The following is a 19,030-nucleotide window of genomic DNA, read 5'->3' on the forward strand; positions in this document are numbered from 1 at the left end:
ATGAACCGATATATGGCTTAAATAGGAAAGATTTCAATTTTATGTTGTCAAAAACATTTTTCGTTGCCATGGCAAAACCGTTTACCCATTGAATAAATTCCCTTTAAGATTTTTCAAGTTACATGAAGGTCTACCAATCCCTCGAGTTTGAACAAAATCGGTGTGTAACACCTCGGGTAGTCTCCTCGTTAGTAAAGAAAGTTAATTAAACCCACCAAAAATAAATAAGCCAGTCAATTTCTACCAAAAACTAACAACAAGAGTACTTTATATCAATGTATAATTAATACCTAGTATAGAAACTATCCATCAACATTGGTTTCCGAAATAACATAAGTATATATTCCGTAATAATAAAAGTTAAAACTTTATCTTAAACCATTTTTTTTTGCGTTTTTATAAGTCTAGGAACAAAAATATCACCAAAAATATTTCGTGAAATTTACCAACTACATTTTTTTGTTGCTGTTTTATGCCAAACATTCACATTTAATTTAAACACCGTTTTCTTGATACGCTTTCTTTCAATAAATTCGTGGAATTTATAATTTAATAATTTCACTGATTATATTTCTTAATGAAATTCATCAGGCCGTTAGTAGAGGCGTCGTGCGAGCTGACTGGACTGGAACCTTTAAGTTCCGGTTGAATTACTTTGGCCAGTTGTTTTCCAAGTTCAACTCTGTAACGTAAAATGCAACTTAATACGGTGGAATTGAAACAATTTAGGTCCAATAATTACCCCCACTGATCGAACGAGTTGATGTCCCAAATAATTCCTTGAGTGAATATTTTCATCTCATACATTGCTGAAAATGATATAAACTTGTTAAAGGACTTTCCAGGGAGGCGTGCGGGGTCGGAATTCGATTCAAAAAACAACACTGAAACGTCATCAGAGTGTCACTTTGTAAATGCGACGAACTGCGACCGAATGACGTATTTCAAATGGACTTGCACCCCCCCCCCCCTTTGGTCAATTATTGAGGAAAAAAGTCTGCTTCGCAGACGAAAATCCAGTAGTTTATGAGCTTCTCCCTTTGGCCGCTACACGGCTCTATGTAAACCTAAAAGGCTAATTAATTGACTGATACGTATGTGCTAGGGGAGAAAGTCGATTTCACAGGAATAATACCATTAGATTAATACCAAAAACAGATGGCGCTGACAGTTAAAAACGTAGAAAACTGCGAAAAATATGGTTTTTTACAAAAAAATATCGCCGTAAGTCTATAATATTGTTCAATAAGTTTGTCACTTTTGGGGAATATTTTACTGAGAGCTAGTAACGGAGTGACGTCATCACTATAATAAAATCTCCCCCTAGCGAGACACTGCGAAAGGTTACGTGTGACGCGTTAGCCCGTAATGCAGTCTGTCTTGTGAATAGCTCAAAACTTTTGCATGTGAAGAATAGGAAGTGTCACACTTATGTAAGAATATTATACACTTAGGTTTTTTCTTTTCTCATCTAAAAGTTTAAATTAGCGCCATCTTGTATAACTTACAGCATTAAAATCTAAATTCTAATGGCCAGTGACGTAACTAGGCCAATGCACACAATGCATCTAATTTAAAGGGGCCGAAAAGCTTAGTCGTCCACCACGGCAGGTGAACTGCCCCTGGCATAAATATAGAGGGGCCCATTTAGCATTGGGGCCCAATTTTCCTGGTTACGCCACTGCTAATGACTTTAATTGTTTTTTTTTCTTCTGTAGACATTTGAACAAATATGATAAATTAAAATGAATTTAAGTCGTACCAATGAGAATTCCCAGAGTAAATGGCGTCACCTTCTCGAGTAAAATAGAATTTGTTGGTCGGTTTCCTTCGAAAACTTTGTGAGGCAGAATGTCTTTTAAAGTTTGACCGCTAAGTCCAGACTTGACCAATTCAGCCTCGGCTACTGCCTTGGATTTTCCAACCATAAGGGCTTCGGTTTGGGCAAGAAAGTTAGCTAATAAAATCTGTAAGAGAAAAGATAATAAATATGCAAGGTTATGAAATATTTAATTTAGCCGAATTCCAGTTTACATAGAGCCACGATAGCGAACGAGAGAAGTTCATTAACTGCTGGATTTTCGTCTGCTAAATAAATCAGAAAGAGTCTGTAGAACCACAGACCACCTACCCCAAGAGGGACATGTATAACTATTAGTATTTTCAATTTTTTTATGTCTCGAATGTGATTCAAAGCACGCCATCTCACGGGAAGTAAAAGTAGTTTTAAAGGTACAAAGACACGCGACTTTTTAATTTTATTTCGTTAAAGGGAATATAACCTCAGGTTTTTAGTGTGGAACACCAACGTTTGCAGCTCTGACCGCTCTTGCCTTTGGCTTTAAAATTGTTTGGCGCCACTGTACAGGGAAAATTTAAAAATTGAAGGGGTATTCCATAAATATGGCTTTGCAGGTTATATTCCCTTTAAATAAATAATTTTCACGCGCTACTTTCTGTTTGCTGTACTTTTGGGACACCTTTTTTCGAGGTTGATGCGGGTCCTTCTTGAGGTAGGTGGTATATGGTTAAACTGACGAAAATCCAGCAATTTATGAGGTTCTCCTGTTGGCCGCCACGTGACTCTCTGTAAACTGGAAAGGCTAATTAATTAACCTCGTGATGTAATCCGCTGTTGATGGGGTTATGCGTTTTGACAGGCGCGATAAAATCGGCAGGAATTAATCTGGTTCCTTGATGGATAAGTTGGTAAAAGGCATGTTGGCCATTGGTTCCTGGTTCACCCCAAACAATGGGACCTGTGGTGTAGTTGACGCGCTCGCCACTACGCGTGACGTATTTGCCGTTCGATTCCATGTCGCCTTGTTGGAAGTAAGCGGCGAATCTGTGCAAATACTGAAATTTAAATTTATTTGTTAATGATGTTACTTATATAATTTTCAAATGAAAATTTTCTTACCTGATCATACGGTAGCAGACAGTGAGTTTCCGCGTTAAAGAAATTGTGATACCATACTCCCAAAAGGGCTAATATAACTGGAATCTGCAATAGATGTTATAATTCATTATCAAAAACTATTAATTGTTATTCAATTATTATGATTTACATTTTTATCTAAGGGTGTAACTTGGAAATGTTGATCCATATAATGAGCTCCTGATAATAATTGGTCAAAATTGTCCATACCTAAATTATAAAATCCATTAGAATTTGTGTAGTTGTAGTTTTATTTACATTAATTAATAATTACCGATATGCAATGCAATAGAAAGACCAATTGCAGACCACAATGAGTACCTTCCACCAACCCACTTTTTTAAATTTAAAGTAGATTAATTTAAAATATCAAAGTGACGATTCCTTAAAGGGGAACGGTCAAGCTTTAACCAGTTAGATAGCCCTATAGCCCGTTAAAAACTAAAATGAATGTTGAAAACCGCAAAAAAAATATTAAGTGGTTAATTTTTAATAAAATAAAGAAATTTCGGGAAATCGAAAAGCGCGCGTCCGCCGCGACACCTGGTGAGAAATCGGTGAGACAGAAAAACAACGTAAAAGCGCGCGCTGCTGAAGACGCGAAAAATCTGTTTTGCACGCGGATGTCCATGGTTCCAGATATAAGAGATCTAAGCCTAAATTGCGCGATTTTAAAAGTTAGGATAGTTCGCAAATCGCTCATACGGGGTTAGGGGCGCTGGCGGCAGCCCCTAAGATGGCGGCGAAAATTCAAACCCAAAGTCAAAACACCTGGCGTTATTTTTCGTTCCAACTTTTTAGGCCAAAAACTATTTTTTCAAGACAAAATAAGGTTGATCTTTCGATACGCAAATAAGGCGATATTTGGAAAAGCTTGGCCGTTCCCCTTTAATTATTTCGAAAGCGCTTACATCCCAAAACTCAAACATATTCTTCTCATCGATACCGAAGGCTTTAACTTTTTCCTTAATTTTAATAAAAAAAAGGATGATTTAATTATCGTATTAAATTAACCCATTTTGTGGAAACTTACGGAGTTGGTAGAAAGGGCAACGAAGTGTTTGGCAACAGCAGCCGGCTGTAAATTTAAATTACTAATTAATTAAAATAATTTAGGGATGTTAAAAAGGGTAATTACATCTTTGGCCTTCTCCAAAAACCAGGCTTTGGCGGACTCGGCATTCGTGATGGTTTCTTGGGTCGTGAACGTCTTCGAGGCGATGATAAAGAGGGCAGTTTCCGGGTTGAGTTTCTTCAGGGTCTCGGCCAAGTGGGTCCCGTCGATGTTGGACACGAAGTGCACATTGGGTCCGCAACGGTACGCCTTCAAGGCTTCGGTGACCATCAAAGGACCCTGCATTTTTAAAAATAGATTAATGTCACTATGACGTACAACATGCTTTTTCCTGTTCGTAGCTAATAGGCGCTTAAATAAATCATTATCCCAAGAAATCGGCAAGAAGCAATATTTCCGAGAGTCAGGACACGAAAGTCACTGTTCATGGAGTGCTTGTTAAAATAAAAGCAATTTTTCACCTTTACGGCCGCTAGGAGCAACAAACACAGCACCCCACACAAAGAGAACGCAACCCGTCAAAAGCCGTACATTTTTCATTGGTTAGACGCTTTAGCGCCTGCTGCCGTCGTAAGGGGAAAATTCGGAAATTGTCTTCCCCCTTTTCGTAAAACGTGCAGTGTAAAGGCACGTCCAATGAAATTTGTACACAACACTGCGTTAGCGTGTTTAAAGGCTAGCTGCGTTCTCCTTGCGTTTGTTGCTCCTAGACGGCAGCAACAAGCGTTCCCCATGGCGTTCCCTTATTACCAGGTAGCTTTTTTGACGTTGCCAAAAACACGACGTTCTATTTACCGGTGATAAGTTTCCATTATTTCCAAAAACTGGTCCTGGCTCTCGGAAATATTACTTCTTGGCGATTTCCCGGGAGGATTTATTTAAGCGCCTATTGTTCGTGCGAGTGGCCAGTTCCCGTTGCCAAGGTAACGAGTTTCAGTTAGCCATGAAATTAAGACAGTCATGATGGTCTAGTAATTATTTGCATCGTAGGATCGCGTATAGCGTTGGCTCCGTCATCTGAGACGTGACATGATGTCTAGGCGATCGTTTCAAGGCGGGGCTTAGCTATGACGTATTCTACGACGCTAACAATTGTAAGAACAAAACTACGAAGTGCTACCAGACTATATACCGATTCCCCAATAGCTTACATGGAAACAAACATTTCGAGCGATGTCTTTAGAGGTCAGATTTTAAATGCTTTTATTTATACTAGATGGCGCCAGCTTAAACCTTTTGATGGGCAGGGAAAAATACTCGTTGGTTTATTACAAAAACTTATCACAGTTTATAAAAAAATATTCGTGACCGAAAACTATCGCTACGCCCCCTTTAGTTAGCCATTGAACTTAGATAGGTAGCGGCTAAAGCAGACGCTATTAGTTTTTCCTCATCGTCTAGGTGGCACTGTTATGCCACCTAGACTCGTTTCGGTCGAGAATTTACAGAATTTGCCTGTCAGTAAAAATTCGGCAAATAAAAACACTAAAATATTAATTTTAGACTGGTTAAAGCTAGTCTCCAGAATAGGATTCAGTGGCGGACTGCGTCTAATATTTTGGGCGGCCACAAGACAAAGGGCCCCAGCTTTAACAACTATAACGCTATCATGTTTGAGGGGCCCACTTCATGAACGGTCCGTGGGGCACAGAATAAGTTTCCGACAAGTTTCCCCTGCACGCAGGGACGTCATTTCAATATTTTTCAGGAGGGGGCAGAACTTTTATGTCTGGGGGATCTGGGAAAACAGGTTTTTTATAAACAGAAGAAACGCGTCAAATTTTTTCTTGGATTTTAAATCGAAATAGTTATTGCATAATTCAGGATAAAGGACGGAAAAACATTTTCCCAAAATGTTTTGTTCTAGAGTGGTGGGAAAATAACCGAGGCCTTTTTTCCCGAAAATTTCAGCTCATACAAATTTAAGGGTGGAAATGCCCTCCTTGCCCCACCCAAATGACGTCCCTGCAGTGGCGTAGCTGGGGGGGGGCGGATTCCACCCGTTTGGGGCCGTTTTGGGGGTGACACCCGACAGTGATAAAAAAAAACTTACACAAACTAGAGAAATTCGAAAAAAGGTTTTTACACGTTTTAACTAGTAAGCAGCACACCATGATATCCGCACCGGGTGCCACCCATTCTAGATACGCCACTGCGTCCCTGCCTACACGTTTTCGACGGGTGGTTTATCTGACTATTTTTCGGGGTATTTTAATAATGATTGAAAATTATTTTATTAAAATGTTTCAAGACTATGTGCGCCATCTAGTAAGACTTCGGGTACTTACAAATCGTCTATAATGGCGTTACCCTTGTGGATGGATTTTCTGAGGGGGTCTGGTTGGGAAAATGTCAAAGCTCAGATCGCTAGTCACTTTAAATGATGGACAGGGTGGATTTATTTTGGTAAGTTGTTGTATGAGAGCGGTGCTTATTCCTTGTATTTTTAACAATACACAGTTGGTTGAGGAACTTGGACAGATGCCAATTATCCCCCCTGCCCTAGAACCTTATAGGAGATAGTTTGTATTTCAAGATCGTGGCCTATCACGAAAATTGATAACATCACCGTTGTACTGGAATCCTTTTAGTTTCGCGTCTTTCATATCTTATAACCCACGCTATAAGCCAGAGTTAATTTGGGTGTCAATTCAAAAACTCACGCTATAAGCCAGAGTTAATTTGGGTGTCAATTCAAAAACTCACGCTATAAGCCAGAGTTAATTTGGGTGTCAATTCAAAAACTCACGCTATAAGCCAGAGTTAATTAGGGTGTTAATTAATTCTTACGAGATCCGAGCCGCCGATTCCGATATTGACAACGTCGGTGATAGCCTTCCCAGTGTAACCTTTCCAAACGCCATTACGAACTGAGTCGGAAAATTCACGCATATGTTTTAAAACGGCGTTCACTGCTGGCATGACCTGTTTGGGTACAGAAAAAAAAAATTAACCGATCGATGACTTAATAATTGTCGACTTTCGTAATACGATAAAAAATAACTTCATTATCGTCGACCCAAATGTAAATAGAAGGCGCGTTTTCGTCACGTTCGTTTCGTAATTTTAAAGAATATGAAAATATAACGGACACTTACGTCAATATCGTCGACCAGAATGGGCGAATTTGACCTGTTTCTCAACGCGATGTGAAGAACCGCCCGGTCCTCGGTGAAGTTAATCTTCTTACCCGAAAACATCGCGTCTCTGGCCGCCTCCACCTTGCGCGATTTCGCCTGTAGGGAGTTGGCAAAAAGTCTTCGTGAATGTCCGAAAATATGTTGGTCAATACGAGGGACTTTACCAGTTCCAAAAGCAAATTGAAAACCTCATCGTTGATTAGATTCTTGGAGAAATCTAAGAGGAACTCTCCATCCTCGTGTTTTACTTGGATACTGTCAAAAACGAAGGTTATTTCAAGGTCATACTATAGACATACTTTCTCCCCCCACCCAGACTTCATTGATATTTTTGGGGACACCCCAGACGTGGGGGCAGACTAACCGCGATGGATTTCCTCCTCTTACCTGAATTTTCCGAAGCGTTCCGGATCATTCTTAAACATATCTCCGATGTTAAGTTTAGCGCCATTATTGCGGTGATATTCGAGTAGTTTTTGGAACACGGGGTCCTCTTTGAGGCTGGAAGATTGACTGAATGCCATATCGGGGATAAAGCGCGCTAATCGGAAGACTAATTTGGTTTGGTCTGCCGACTTTCTCTATATCCTTTTTCTCGGATTTTAGCGGCCCAGCCCTTGATCCCGAACAGCCAATTTCGCAACGAAGCGGGCCGTGTAACTAGTGAAAAGAGGCCGCTGACGGCTACAAGGTCAATGAAAAAGCACCCGGTGACTAGCGCCATCTTTTGATTAAGCCAAATAGAGTTGTAGTTGTTTTTATTTTTCATAGATGGCAAAACTGAGTCGTTGTCGAATGGCGGGCTACTTTATATCCATGGTCGTGACAATGAAGAAACATTTTGCGGTGGCACTAACTATTACTACCGACGACAGGTGGCGACAATGTTTTGAATACTGAAGTGCGCAAAATAGTTTGAAAATTCAAGGATTTATGAGGTATTTTGGTTTCCTATGAGTTACTGATAGTAAAGTTGGTGTATTAATAATAATAATAATAATAGTATTATGATGGAGGAGTTTTTAAAAAAAGCGTTGAATACCAGTGTTTTGAGTAAAATGGGTAGAGGAGGTGGTGGCTGCATCAGTCAAGGAGAGGGCTATAATACTGACAATGGACAAATTTTTGTCAAAATGAACAATAATGAAGGTGCTCGTGCTATGTTTGATGGCGAATACGGAGGTCTTAAGGCTCTCGCTGATACTGGAACTGTCAGGGTACCCCAACCAATTATGGTTCTTGACCATCCTACTAAAAAGGAAGGAGCCATGCTGATCATGGAGTTTTTAGACCTTCAGTCTTTGTCGAAATACACCGCAGACTTGGGTGATCAGTTGGCATCCATGCACTTGGGTAACATCCAACTGGGTGAAAAAAATGATCCGAAGTATATCTCCAAATTTGGATTTCACATCCCTACTTGCTGCGGTTCTATCCCGTTAGATAATACTTGGGTAGATGATTGGGTTATCTTCTATACCAATAACAGGCTTGAAAGACAGTTGGATCTGGTGGAATCTAAGTACCACGATAAAGAAGCCAAGGAATTATGGTCTCAATTAAAACCAAAAATACCGAAATTATTTGAGGGAATTAGTGTAAAACCTTCTTTGCTTCATGGTGACCTCTGGGGTGGAAATGCTGCTGAAATTGATACAGGCCCCGCTATTTTTGATCCAGCTGCATTTTATGGTCATTCCGAGTTTGAATTAGCAATTGCCGGAATGTTTGGTGGTTTTAATCGGAGTTTCTATAGTGCCTATCATAAAAAAATCCCAAAAGAACCCGGTTTTGATGATAGAAAAGATTTATATCAATTGTTTCATTATCTGAACCATTGGAATCATTTTGGTTCTGGTTACAGAGGAAGTTCTATTTCTATTATGAGAAGGCTTGTTAAAAAATTTTGAACATGTATTAAAAAAGCAAAAAATTAACACCATTAATTAAATTTGTTTACTATATCTGCCAATACATTGCTTTTAAATTCAAGCTACAATATACAGTACACATTAGAGTTTAGCCCTGAAGTCTGAATTCCCTGTCCTTGTATTTAACTTCTCCATTACGGTATGATTTTTCACGAGCCATTCTTCTTTTGTGGACTACAGTTGCGAACACAATTATAGGCAGCACACAGGAGCTAAACCATCCCACAAAGTTTCTAACATTTGGTTTAAATCTTTCGGTTACGGTAACTTTCATAGATGACCATCTTTGAACTCCAGAATCAAACTGCAGACCGGTCGCGTAGGGATTAGTGGCTTGCTTCACAAATTGTTGCCTTAATGCGTCTCTCAGAGCCCGACGCTTTTCTGCTAAGATTACCTCTTGCGGTTTATGATCAGCCATTGAAAACGAAAAATTCTAAATAGATTGTATTAAAAGAATGTTAAATACGATATTAAGTAACTTTGTTAACCCAATAAATAATACGAAAATATTGAATTTACCGTTAAATTAAGTGTGGAAGGTTATTAAATCATTGAACAATTTCGAGCGATACAAGGCTTGCAAACAATTGACCTTTTAATATTTTAGAAGGTGGTGCCACCTATCGGCTTTAAGCGTTACGAATCCCCGTAAGGCATCATACCCGGATCGCTTCCCTCTATTACACTGAAGCAAATCTAAATGTTTTACAGGTATAGAAATGAATTTTTTTTCTGGTGTAAAAAATATCCGTAAAGTTCGACAATTGTGGTTTAATAAATGGAAACAAGTTGGTATTGAAGACGTTGAAACATCGTTTGAAGAGATTTGCAAATTTCTTACGGTTAGATTTTAACTTTTATTACCTTTTTTAAACTTTAAAATGTTGAGTTTGTAAAATACTTAAAAAAATTTTAATAGAAAAAAGCTATAGCGAATAATTATGATGGAGTTTCTTTTCCGGACCTACACCGTTTTTGCCATCAAAGATATCTTAGGCAAGTTAAAATTCACCAAAAGTATATAATATCTATCCCACGAAGGAAGCATATTCGTAGGTGTTGTCTGTTTTCGTTGGAAAAGTAACGAGTTTAAGTCAGCCATGACATCATTGGTCATTGTGGTCATGTGATTATTTACAACGCAAGATCGTGTGTTGTTTTGCCTCGTGATCTATGACGTGAAATGATGTCAATTCGGCGCTTTAGCAACGACGAATGACCTTGACGAGGGGCTAACCACTTCCTCAAATTCTGTACAGCGAGTACAGCCTTTGGTAGTTCGAAATCTGTAATCGATTACTTAATAACTTTAGTACAGTCAAAGCAACAGGCTTGTACACCGATTACGGATAGTGATCACACCCCTCGGTCCTTGACGCTACGAGCAAGCACCGAATATGTATAACATAAAAACATTTAAATATTTATAAACAAAAATTTATGGATGTAACAGTTTTAGAAAGTCAATAATGTAGTAATGATGTATTCCGCGCCACATTCCTTTTTCTAACGAAACGTATAGAGTAATTTAACTTCCTGGCTATGGCCGCCATTTTGTTCGGGTTTCTTTCTCGATGCGGAAAAGCATGGATGACGTCGTGTCACGTGAGAATGAAATCACTGAATTGCGAAAAATCAGGGGAACGTGCGTAGACACATTGAAATGAGTACTAGAGTTGTAAGTGAAAAAACTTTCCGTGTAAATTTTCCAGAAATTTTTTTAACAACTCCAATCAGTACTTACCACTAAGATTTATATTATATACTTTCGGTTTGACATATTTTAGTATTTTAGTGTACTCTGGCTTAAAAATCGTTTTTTTTTGGCAGAACCCCATTACAGTACGTTATTGGAGAATGGGACTTTAGAAAATTAACCATTAAAATGAGAAAGCCAGTATTTATTCCGCGACCGGAAACGGAACAATTGGCCGGACTGGTAATTGACCATATTAAGAATAACGCGCCAACAGAACCAACCATGAATGTCCTTGAAATCGGCTGCGGGACAGGTGCCATCTCTTTGGCCATCGCCCACGAAACCGAATGCGTACGTAAAGTCTTTGCTTTGACCAACAAATATGGGACGGGTACACTCCAGAGGGAATGTTAGCTTAACGCCAGTGCTGTGGTGGCGGCTTTTGGAAACTTGTCCACTTAAACGTAACTACATGATAAATCTTTAAACACGAATTTGTATTACCTTACATTACCAAGAATGTATTTAATTTTAGTTAGGGTGAGCGACTATGTTGATACGACTGCACTTTAGAAACGTGAGCTTAACCCATTGAGTTGGGAATATAGTACTTTTAGAGCCACAATTTTTATCGGCTGTGGCTGGGGTCTCGATGGAAATCATGTATCAATGCTCACATCTATCATTAGTCGGTGGCGTCACCTATCTTTGATAGAAAATATAATTTTTTAAATCTCGTCTGCTTATACTCGTTTCATGTTAGTGGTAGATAGAGCGACTGGCCTAAATTATTAACACAGATAACTTGAGGTAGATGACGCCACCGACTAATGATAACTGATTTGGTTCGTATGTGATTTCAAGAAAGTGCCCCCAGCTATCAAATACAAATTGTGGCTCTAGAAGTACTATAGAGTGTTGTCGTCTGAAACCCTGCGACGTCATCATTATAATTTGCCTATAGAGTGTTGTCGTCTGATACGATTTTGAAAACTTGTAACGTCACAGCTGTAGTGTTAATAGTGGCCGCCATGACTGTTACCGTTTTTTATCAATAGGCAAATTACAATTGTGACGTCGCAGGGTTTCAGACGACAACTCTCTATTGATAAAAAACGGTAACTGTCATGGCGGCCACTATTAACACTACAGCTGTGACGTTACAAGTTTTCAAAATCGTATCAGACGACAACACTCTATATTCCCGACACAATGGCTTAACCTTGGATCAAAAAATAGTGTTACTTAACATTGAGTGTGAACAGTGTTCCGGGGTGGTAAATACCACCTGACATTTATTGTGGCAAATTGTGGCAAAAAGTGTCATGGCAAATAATGATTTTTAGTGACAAATTGACATATACTGGCAAATAATAGAAAAAGTAAAAATACTAATAAATTTTTCATATGAAATCCCATAAAATCATTTTTAGGCTATTTTTGTAATTATAGTATGCGGGGTTGCCAATAATTGGGCTATTTTGTATATTTTTCGCATAACTATATAAAATGTTTGGCAGATGATTAATGAGATGATTGAAACATTTAAAAAAAAAATTAAACCTTTTATTTTGTTCATTGCTAAAAGTTCTAGCAAATAAAGTGTTCTAAGAGTAAAAAAATATATATTTTTTCCTATTTGTCATTAAATGCCATTATTTGTCACTATATGCCATTATTTGTCACTATATGCCATTATTTGTCAAATTTGCCATTATTTGTCACTATTTACCAGTGACATGGCCTACATTCGAAAAAAGTGACATTTTAGGAACACTGAGTGTGCAGTCCCTTATTTGTAGCTCTAAGGTCTTTGTTGTCGTCCCAATCCTTGCAGAGTGTAATGATGTCTTTCCCTATTTCTAGACGAACATAACCGCCGTTGACGTGAATCCGGAGGCTTGCAGTTTAGCCATTGAAAACAGTATGCTTCTGAATCTCAATCACAGAATAAACATACACCACGCGGAATTGAATGAAAAGGGGGAAATCGAGGGCTTGAATATTGATCAGAAATTCGAGGTGATCGTCAGCAATCCGCCGTACATTTCTGTCCAGGAAATGTCGCAATTGCAACCGGAAGTAGCATTGTACGTAATTACTTAGAAGGATCATAGAAATTTAGAAAAGGAATAAACAACATGACCGATATAACGTTTCTTTAGGGTACTTTAAGCTAATACCATATGTAACATAATTTCTGATCAGTATGCCTCTGTGTAACATTTGCATAGAGACCTTAATTGTTTCAGACGGAACACACAATAAGCAGACCCAAAAATGCCAAAATTCAAATAATCCTTGCGCTATTGAAAAGGTCACAATGGAAGCAAAATCAAGTGATCAGTACAGCTACTGACGCGATTTTCGTCACGGAATGGGAAGTGACGTAATTTGATGAACAATATTTCATTAAAGAAAATGCTTTTATGGCATACTTATGAGTGGTTATGCTACATATGCTAATACCAAGAGACATAGAAGAAGAAGAGTCTGCCTCGACGCGGCCTTCGTGTGCCATGAAAATTTCCAACTTCTCTGTCATGTTCTTCCCCCCCTTGCGCATGATTACATTCGACGGGCGTTATTCCTGAATTCGCCGGAATTCCTACTAGGGTCCAGGGGCGTATTAATCATTAGGCACAGTAGGCACGTGCCTAGGGCGCCACTTTTCTAGGAGCGCCAATATTCTGATATCGTTTTTCCTTTTTCTCAAACGTTTTGTTCAAAATTAGACAGACTAAGAACGAAGAAACTGTAAAACAGGTCACATTTAATCATTCTTCGGACGGACAGTAATCTTGTTGCACAATTATCCAAACGCTAAAAAATACGATAATGGTCCGATCCAACGTTAAGGTTCTCCGTTGAAGGGAAATCAAACTATAGTAGATACTTAAAAGTTAGTAAGTTATATTTTTTAAATGGTTTTTGATTTTCAAAACAAAACCTGAAATCAACAGCTAGTTTGGATTTGGGGCGATAAAATTTTATGTGCCTAGGGGCGCCGTCAGTGTTAATGGTATTCACAGGAAATACTAGCGGTTCCCATTTTATTTACTATGGAACCTAATTCTGGCGGAACCCCAACTAATTTTTTTGACTTATTTAGTGGCGGCGGAAGGTAATTTTTAGGGGGGGGGGGGGTACAAACAAGCAAACGCGTCCAACTTGGTAACGCGGGGGGGGGTACAAACAAGCAAACGCGTCTAACTTGGTAACGCGGGGGGGGGGTACAAACAAGCAAACGCGTCCAACTTGGTAACGCGGGGGGGGTACAAACAAGCAAACGCGTCTAACTTGGTAACGCGGGGGGGGGGGTACAAACAAGCAAACGCGTCCAACTTGGTAACGCGGGGGGGGGGTACAAACAAGCAAACGCGTCCAACTTGGTAACGCGGGGGGGGGGTACAAACAAGCAAACGCGTCCAACTTGGTAACGCGGGGGGGGGGGGGTACAAACAAGCAAACGCGTCCAACTTGGTAACGCGGGGGGGAGGACAAAATGTATGTAGATGGGCCATCTGTAGTAATTGGGAGTATTACTGTACTGAAATGGGGGGGGGGTACAAATACATACATTGTACCCCCTAGTGAAATCTGGGAGGGTACAATGTACCCCTATACCCCCAATTCCGCCGCCACTGGAATTATCTTAAAAGACTCATGACACAAACAAAGATGGCCGCGCTGTGAATTCTCGGAAACCCGGCGACCCCTGACCTTTCCGCGGAACACCTTTTTTTGGAAACCCCTGCCCTAAGCTTTAGAACTTCGAGACACATTTCCAATCCTCGCCAAAGCTAGAGTTGCTATACACTCATTTATTTGGGGAATTTGCTGGGCGTGTTCATGTTGAATTTACCCCCCTTAACACCCATTCTCCATATCCTGGGACCAAAGACCCGAGCCTAGACCCCCCACCGGTGGTTCCAGGTAATGGTTGACTAGCGGGCGGCCAAAAATAGGGGTCGAAAAGACCACGAAAAAGAGTGTATTCCTCTTCTATATTTCCTAATTAAGGACTGAACTTAAACTTGAAAGATTATAAAGTGTTTGCCTTTCATCAGGTTCGAGGACGAGCGAGCTCTGAATGGCGGTGACGATGGTCTTCATATAGTCGATCGTATTATCGCTTTTTCTAAGAACAACTTGAACGAAAACGGTCATTTGTTTTTGGAAGTTGGTTTGTCTCATCCGACTATTCTAAGGAAAAGATTCGCCGCTAATCATTACGGAAAGTTGCTCAAATTCATCGCTTCACATCCCGATTTCACGAATCGAGATCGCTTCGTTCAAATAGTCAGGAGTGTCGAATAAAACATTTGTTTGCCTGAACTAGACCAAGAATACTTATATATATTTATACTTTGGGATCATGACTATCTTAGGATCCGCGGACATCATGGTCTAGTCTTACTCCGTCACTCACGGGTGTTTCAACGCGTCCGAAGACGTAAGTACTAAGGAGCTTATAAAATACTGAACCTTAAAGGGAGGAGAAAACTCTGAAGTGGATTGGGAGGCACGCTAAAAATCTACCTAACCTATTAATTATCCCTAAGTATAAATACATTCTTGAAAGGGTTATACGAATGTAAAACGAAAAACTAAACTGCGCTATTTATTGCCATAACAATTACATAAAAATAAATAAAATATCTACAAGACATTTATTATCATTTGTTTTTTTTTTGTTTTTTTCAAATCTTTAACAACCAAATCATGGTGGCTTATCCCTTTTTGAGATTTCCAGTTTGTCGAACGTTGGCCTTCTTTTTAGCGCCTTTTTTCCTCATGGCCGCTGCCATCTTGTTCATATTATTGACCAGTTGACCGACCAAAGGTTTGTTGGCCATTTGACACCACATTTCGTTGGTGGCCGCTTGCATCGCCGCCGCATTTCGGGTATCTACCTTCGGAACTCTGATCGCTCCGTTTTTGCCCAGTTTGGCGCATGGGTAGTTTTGAGACAATCCTAGTGATATTCAAACGGCCGGTTCTTATAACTTGTAAACTATTTAAAACTCGATGCTATTGATATGGAAATTGCGGCCTTACCTTGCTGGACACATCCAAGTATGAAAGTCACGACTAACACTCCTGCGAGATATTTCATGCTGATGTTTGTTTCATCCAAATTTCAGTTTACTTAAAATTAATTCGGCGGATTTGAGGAATTGGAGAGCTTCACTGTCGTCCCGACAAGGATATTAATGTTCGTTGTTAAAGCTCGTATTTAACCACTCACGGATGACGCTTTTCAGCTTCTCGTGGCTGGCTAGCCGCTGTTCAAATAGCGTCAGTGGGGCAGGTACTGACGAACTCATTTAGCTAAATATAAAGGGATGGACGCCTTCCAACGAGGATTCATTTTATATTTTTTCGTCGTTCAATTCGTAATATTCGGTCGTCTGATTAAATACGATTCGAATTTATCCTACAGGGTTATTGTGAATGCCGTAGAGATATAATTAATTTTTTTTAATGTGAACCAATGTCTTCCTTATATAAATATAAAGAAATATGTTCGGTTTAATATGGGGAAAACGTATTTATTGTAATGGCAGTTAAATATAACTGACGTGTATAATGATTCCATCATGCAATGTTAGTAAACCGACATTAAAGACTGTTGCGCGCAGCGGCGGCGATCGGAAAACATTCCTGTGGGGGGCCGGGACATTATTTTTATCCAAAAATCCATATACTTAAAACAGAAGCAACAAAATTCAGGCCCCGGTAAATCTAGAATGTTTACTTCAGCTTAATAGCACCCGCATTGTAACCCGGCCACCTGAATTAAAGGGAATATAACCTCAGGTATTTGGTGTGGAACACCAACGCTTGCAGGTCTGGCCGCTCAGGCCTTTGGCTTTAAAAATGTTTGGCGCCACTGTACAGGGACATTTGAAAAATTGAAGGGGTCTTCCATAAAGATTGCTTTGCAGGTTATATTTCCTTTAAGGGCTTCAAAAGTCGCATGATGACTTAGGCCTAGGGTGGTGCCTTGGGTATTAGCCTAGCTGATTATTATTAATTAACTTGATGCTACCTTTAGCAGTGTTGTCGTGCGGCAGCGTAATTTGAATGGACCCTTTACTTATCAACGATAGATAACAAAATGTAATTCCATGTTTTCAGAAAAATCTGTGTACATGGCTAGATCATTGAGCCTTTTTTGACCACATACATTACGAAGGTATTTTAGGCTATCTAACAAATTGGGTAAAACAGAGTACACGACGAGCCGATTTTCTGATTGGACGAAACTGTCGAAATAAATTTTATGCTCAATCATCTTCAATATCAAAATAACTTTTGTAAAAAGATTTAATCATGGACACTGTATCTCTAACCGGACGGGGAAAGCAGCCTAAAAGAGGTACCCCCTCACTGTCCGTTTGCGTCCTACTTCGTATTAGCTGGAATAGTCAGCCGTACACGATTCGCAGGGCCGTCAAGGTCATTCGAAAGAATAGGTCATTCGAAAGAATGTAAACCCCCATTTCAAACGGACGTTTTGTCGACCACGTGACGAATTATATGGCCTTGACAGCCCGAAACTTTCAAAATTCTAGAACCTCCCCCCCTTTACAGCGCCGCTAAGGTTTTTTCACAGGTGGGCTAATTATTTTGTGGCCCTTACAACTTTAGTGAACCTTATAAATTATCTAGGAAGCCAGAAGAGTAAGGTCGTTTTATTGTTGCGGCTCTCGTCGCGTTTACTGGACCCCTACTGACCTTGTATCCCACCTGAGAGGGGACACGTGCATTCCCTAAATTCCCTTAAGCCCCTTTCTTTTCTTTCTTTTGTCCATTCAACTTTCTCTCAATTTCTGCTCCCATGCTCCCGAATCTATCTGTTTATGGTCTACTATCTTCTTGTGTAAACGAATTGAATTTCAAAAAAAATTTCAGAAAAACGTTTCTTGGCAATAAAAAAAATTTCTAGAGATAAAGAAAATTCATAAATTCAAATATGTGGCCTCTTAATTATAAATATGTGGCCCTTTTAATATAAATATGTGGCCTCTCTCAGAAATGCAGGGGGGCTAAAGCCCACTTCAGCCCACCCTTAGCGGCAGGTGATTTTGTATGGTGGAAGCTACAGCTTTTCCCGTACGGTTAGACAGTGTCCATGATTGAATTTGGATCAAATTAAAAATCAGTGAGATTAAATTTTTTTCCCTGATTGCTCTTTATACTATTAAATTTCTGTGGGGGCTCTGCCCTCGTATATTTTATTCCTATGGTGGTTCGAGCCACACAATCCCCACGGGTGCGCCCAACCATGGGTGCTGCCATTGCCGACATTTCCTCTTACAATATCCGCCATTCTCGCTCACCTGATTCTGGCAATTCCGAACAGTGGCATAGCTAGACATTTTGCCATCCGGGGCGATCCCAGAGTTTGCCGTCCCTCTCAATGTACACCAGATTTCAGTCTCTCTCTCCTCTGCCTATTTCCAGGGATGGCTCATGTGGAAAATGACGTCCCCAAAAAGTGCCGCCCCTCCGCCCCCCTAGCTACGCCACTGATTCCGATAAATTTGGGGTATATTTGGAAGATAATCGATTTCTTAAAAACAAAAAATCAATAAAATTTCCCAAAATATTTCCAAATCTTGAGAAATCTGTGAATTTTAAAAAAAGTAATCAAAAATAATATTAGAAAATATTAAATAATCAGAAAAAAGATTCAGAAAAATCGGGAAATTTTTAATGCATATCTTAAAATTTTGATTTGTTTAGAAATCATAAAATCATTTATTTGGAATCAAAATAAGTCTTTTGAAATCAGGGAAATCTTTGGTAATCAGTGAAAAATCCTGGAAGTCATGACTTCGGTAAACCAAATCGGGAAGTCTTAAATATCAAAGAATATTTTAGAAATCATGAAATCACTTGGAATTGAAAGAATCTCTAGAAATAGTGATAATATTTCATAACTAGTAAAATAATCATGAAATCATGGTTTCGACAAAACAAACCGGGAAGTCTTAAATATCAAAGAATATTTTAGAAATCATGAAATCACTTGGGTCAATTGAATTCCGCCACTATGGCCCAAGTGAAATGGGGGTTTGATCGTACACACAAACCAACCTTTCTTCGTAAATGTTTTTGTAAAAATAGATTTTCGCCCGGAGCAGTAACCCGAAGCTTAATAAAATATTAACATAAGTAACATAATACCCCTAAGTATGACACTTGTAGCCTTGCTCATGTATTTTTTGTTAC

General features: G+C 39.4%; 3 protein-coding genes across 4 annotated transcripts; 2 read left to right on the forward strand and 1 right to left on the reverse strand.

Annotated features, from left to right (window-relative positions):
* Positions 1–468: 468 nt before the first annotated feature.
* Pgi (glucose-6-phosphate isomerase) lies at positions 469–7,820 on the reverse strand. The gene is made up of 14 exons (XM_090159405.1): positions 7,541–7,820; positions 7,318–7,408; positions 7,112–7,249; positions 6,804–6,938; positions 4,077–4,292; positions 3,972–4,016; positions 3,850–3,903; positions 3,213–3,273; positions 3,069–3,148; positions 2,921–3,004; positions 2,617–2,856; positions 1,763–1,967; positions 743–809; positions 469–682 (listed from the first exon to the last, which is right to left on the reverse strand). Exons 1-14 carry the CDS (start codon positions 7,675–7,677, stop codon positions 559–561), a joined length of 1,677 nt encoding a protein of 558 aa, XP_090015531.1. The 5' UTR covers positions 7,678–7,820; the 3' UTR covers positions 469–558.
* On the forward strand, positions 7,724–15,401 carry HemK1 (HemK methyltransferase 1). 2 transcript variants are annotated; one of them, XM_090159407.1, is made up of 6 exons: positions 7,724–8,091; positions 9,799–9,929; positions 10,007–10,083; positions 10,918–11,137; positions 12,653–12,876; positions 14,857–15,401. In XM_090159407.1, exons 2-6 carry the CDS (start codon positions 9,807–9,809, stop codon positions 15,104–15,106), a joined length of 894 nt encoding a protein of 297 aa, XP_090015533.1. In that variant the 5' UTR covers positions 7,724–8,091; positions 9,799–9,806; the 3' UTR covers positions 15,107–15,401. The 2 variants fall into 2 exon arrangements, with proteins under 2 accessions (XP_090015533.1, XP_090015534.1); XM_090159408.1 differs by lacking the exons at positions 9,799–9,929; positions 10,007–10,083.
* On the forward strand, positions 8,122–9,564 carry LOC149927160 (ketosamine-3-kinase-like). Its single transcript, XM_090159406.1, has one exon. It carries the CDS (start codon positions 8,161–8,163, stop codon positions 9,061–9,063), a length of 903 nt encoding a protein of 300 aa, XP_090015532.1. The 5' UTR covers positions 8,122–8,160; the 3' UTR covers positions 9,064–9,564.
* Positions 15,402–19,030: the final 3,629 nt, after the last annotated feature.

This window comes from Leiobunum rupestre, chromosome 9 (assembly GCF_980474605.1).
Source record: "Leiobunum rupestre chromosome 9, qqLeiRupe1.1.hap1, whole genome shotgun sequence".
In the NCBI taxonomy this organism is placed as follows: domain Eukaryota; kingdom Metazoa; phylum Arthropoda; class Arachnida; order Opiliones; family Sclerosomatidae; genus Leiobunum; species Leiobunum rupestre.

What these genes read in the sequence shown, in the direction of transcription:
- HemK1 (XM_090159407.1), top strand. Translation starts at nt 9,807, where the DNA reads ATGAATTTTTTTTCTGGTGTAAAAAATATCCGTAAAGTTCGACAATTG. An exon ending in TCGCCCACGAAACCGAATGC is followed by an intron (nt 11,138 to 12,652) that starts GTACGTAAAGTC and finishes CCCTATTTCTAG; the next exon opens with ACGAACATAACCGCCGTTGA. An exon ending in TTGCAACCGGAAGTAGCATT is followed by an intron (nt 12,877 to 14,856) that starts GTACGTAATTAC and finishes GCCTTTCATCAG; the next exon opens with GTTCGAGGACGAGCGAGCTC.
- Pgi (XM_090159405.1), bottom strand. Translation starts at nt 7,677, where the DNA reads ATGGCATTCAGTCAATCTTCCAGCCTCAAAGAGGACCCCGTGTTCCAA. An exon ending in TTTTGGAGAAGGCCAAAGAT is followed by an intron (nt 4,017 to 4,076) that starts GTAATTACCCTT and finishes TTAAATTTACAG; the next exon opens with CCGGCTGCTGTTGCCAAACA. An exon ending in TTACACCCTTAGATAAAAAT is followed by an intron (nt 3,005 to 3,068) that starts GTAAATCATAAT and finishes CATCTATTGCAG; the next exon opens with ATTCCAGTTATATTAGCCCT.
- LOC149927160 (XM_090159406.1), top strand. Translation starts at nt 8,161, where the DNA reads ATGATGGAGGAGTTTTTAAAAAAAGCGTTGAATACCAGTGTTTTGAGT.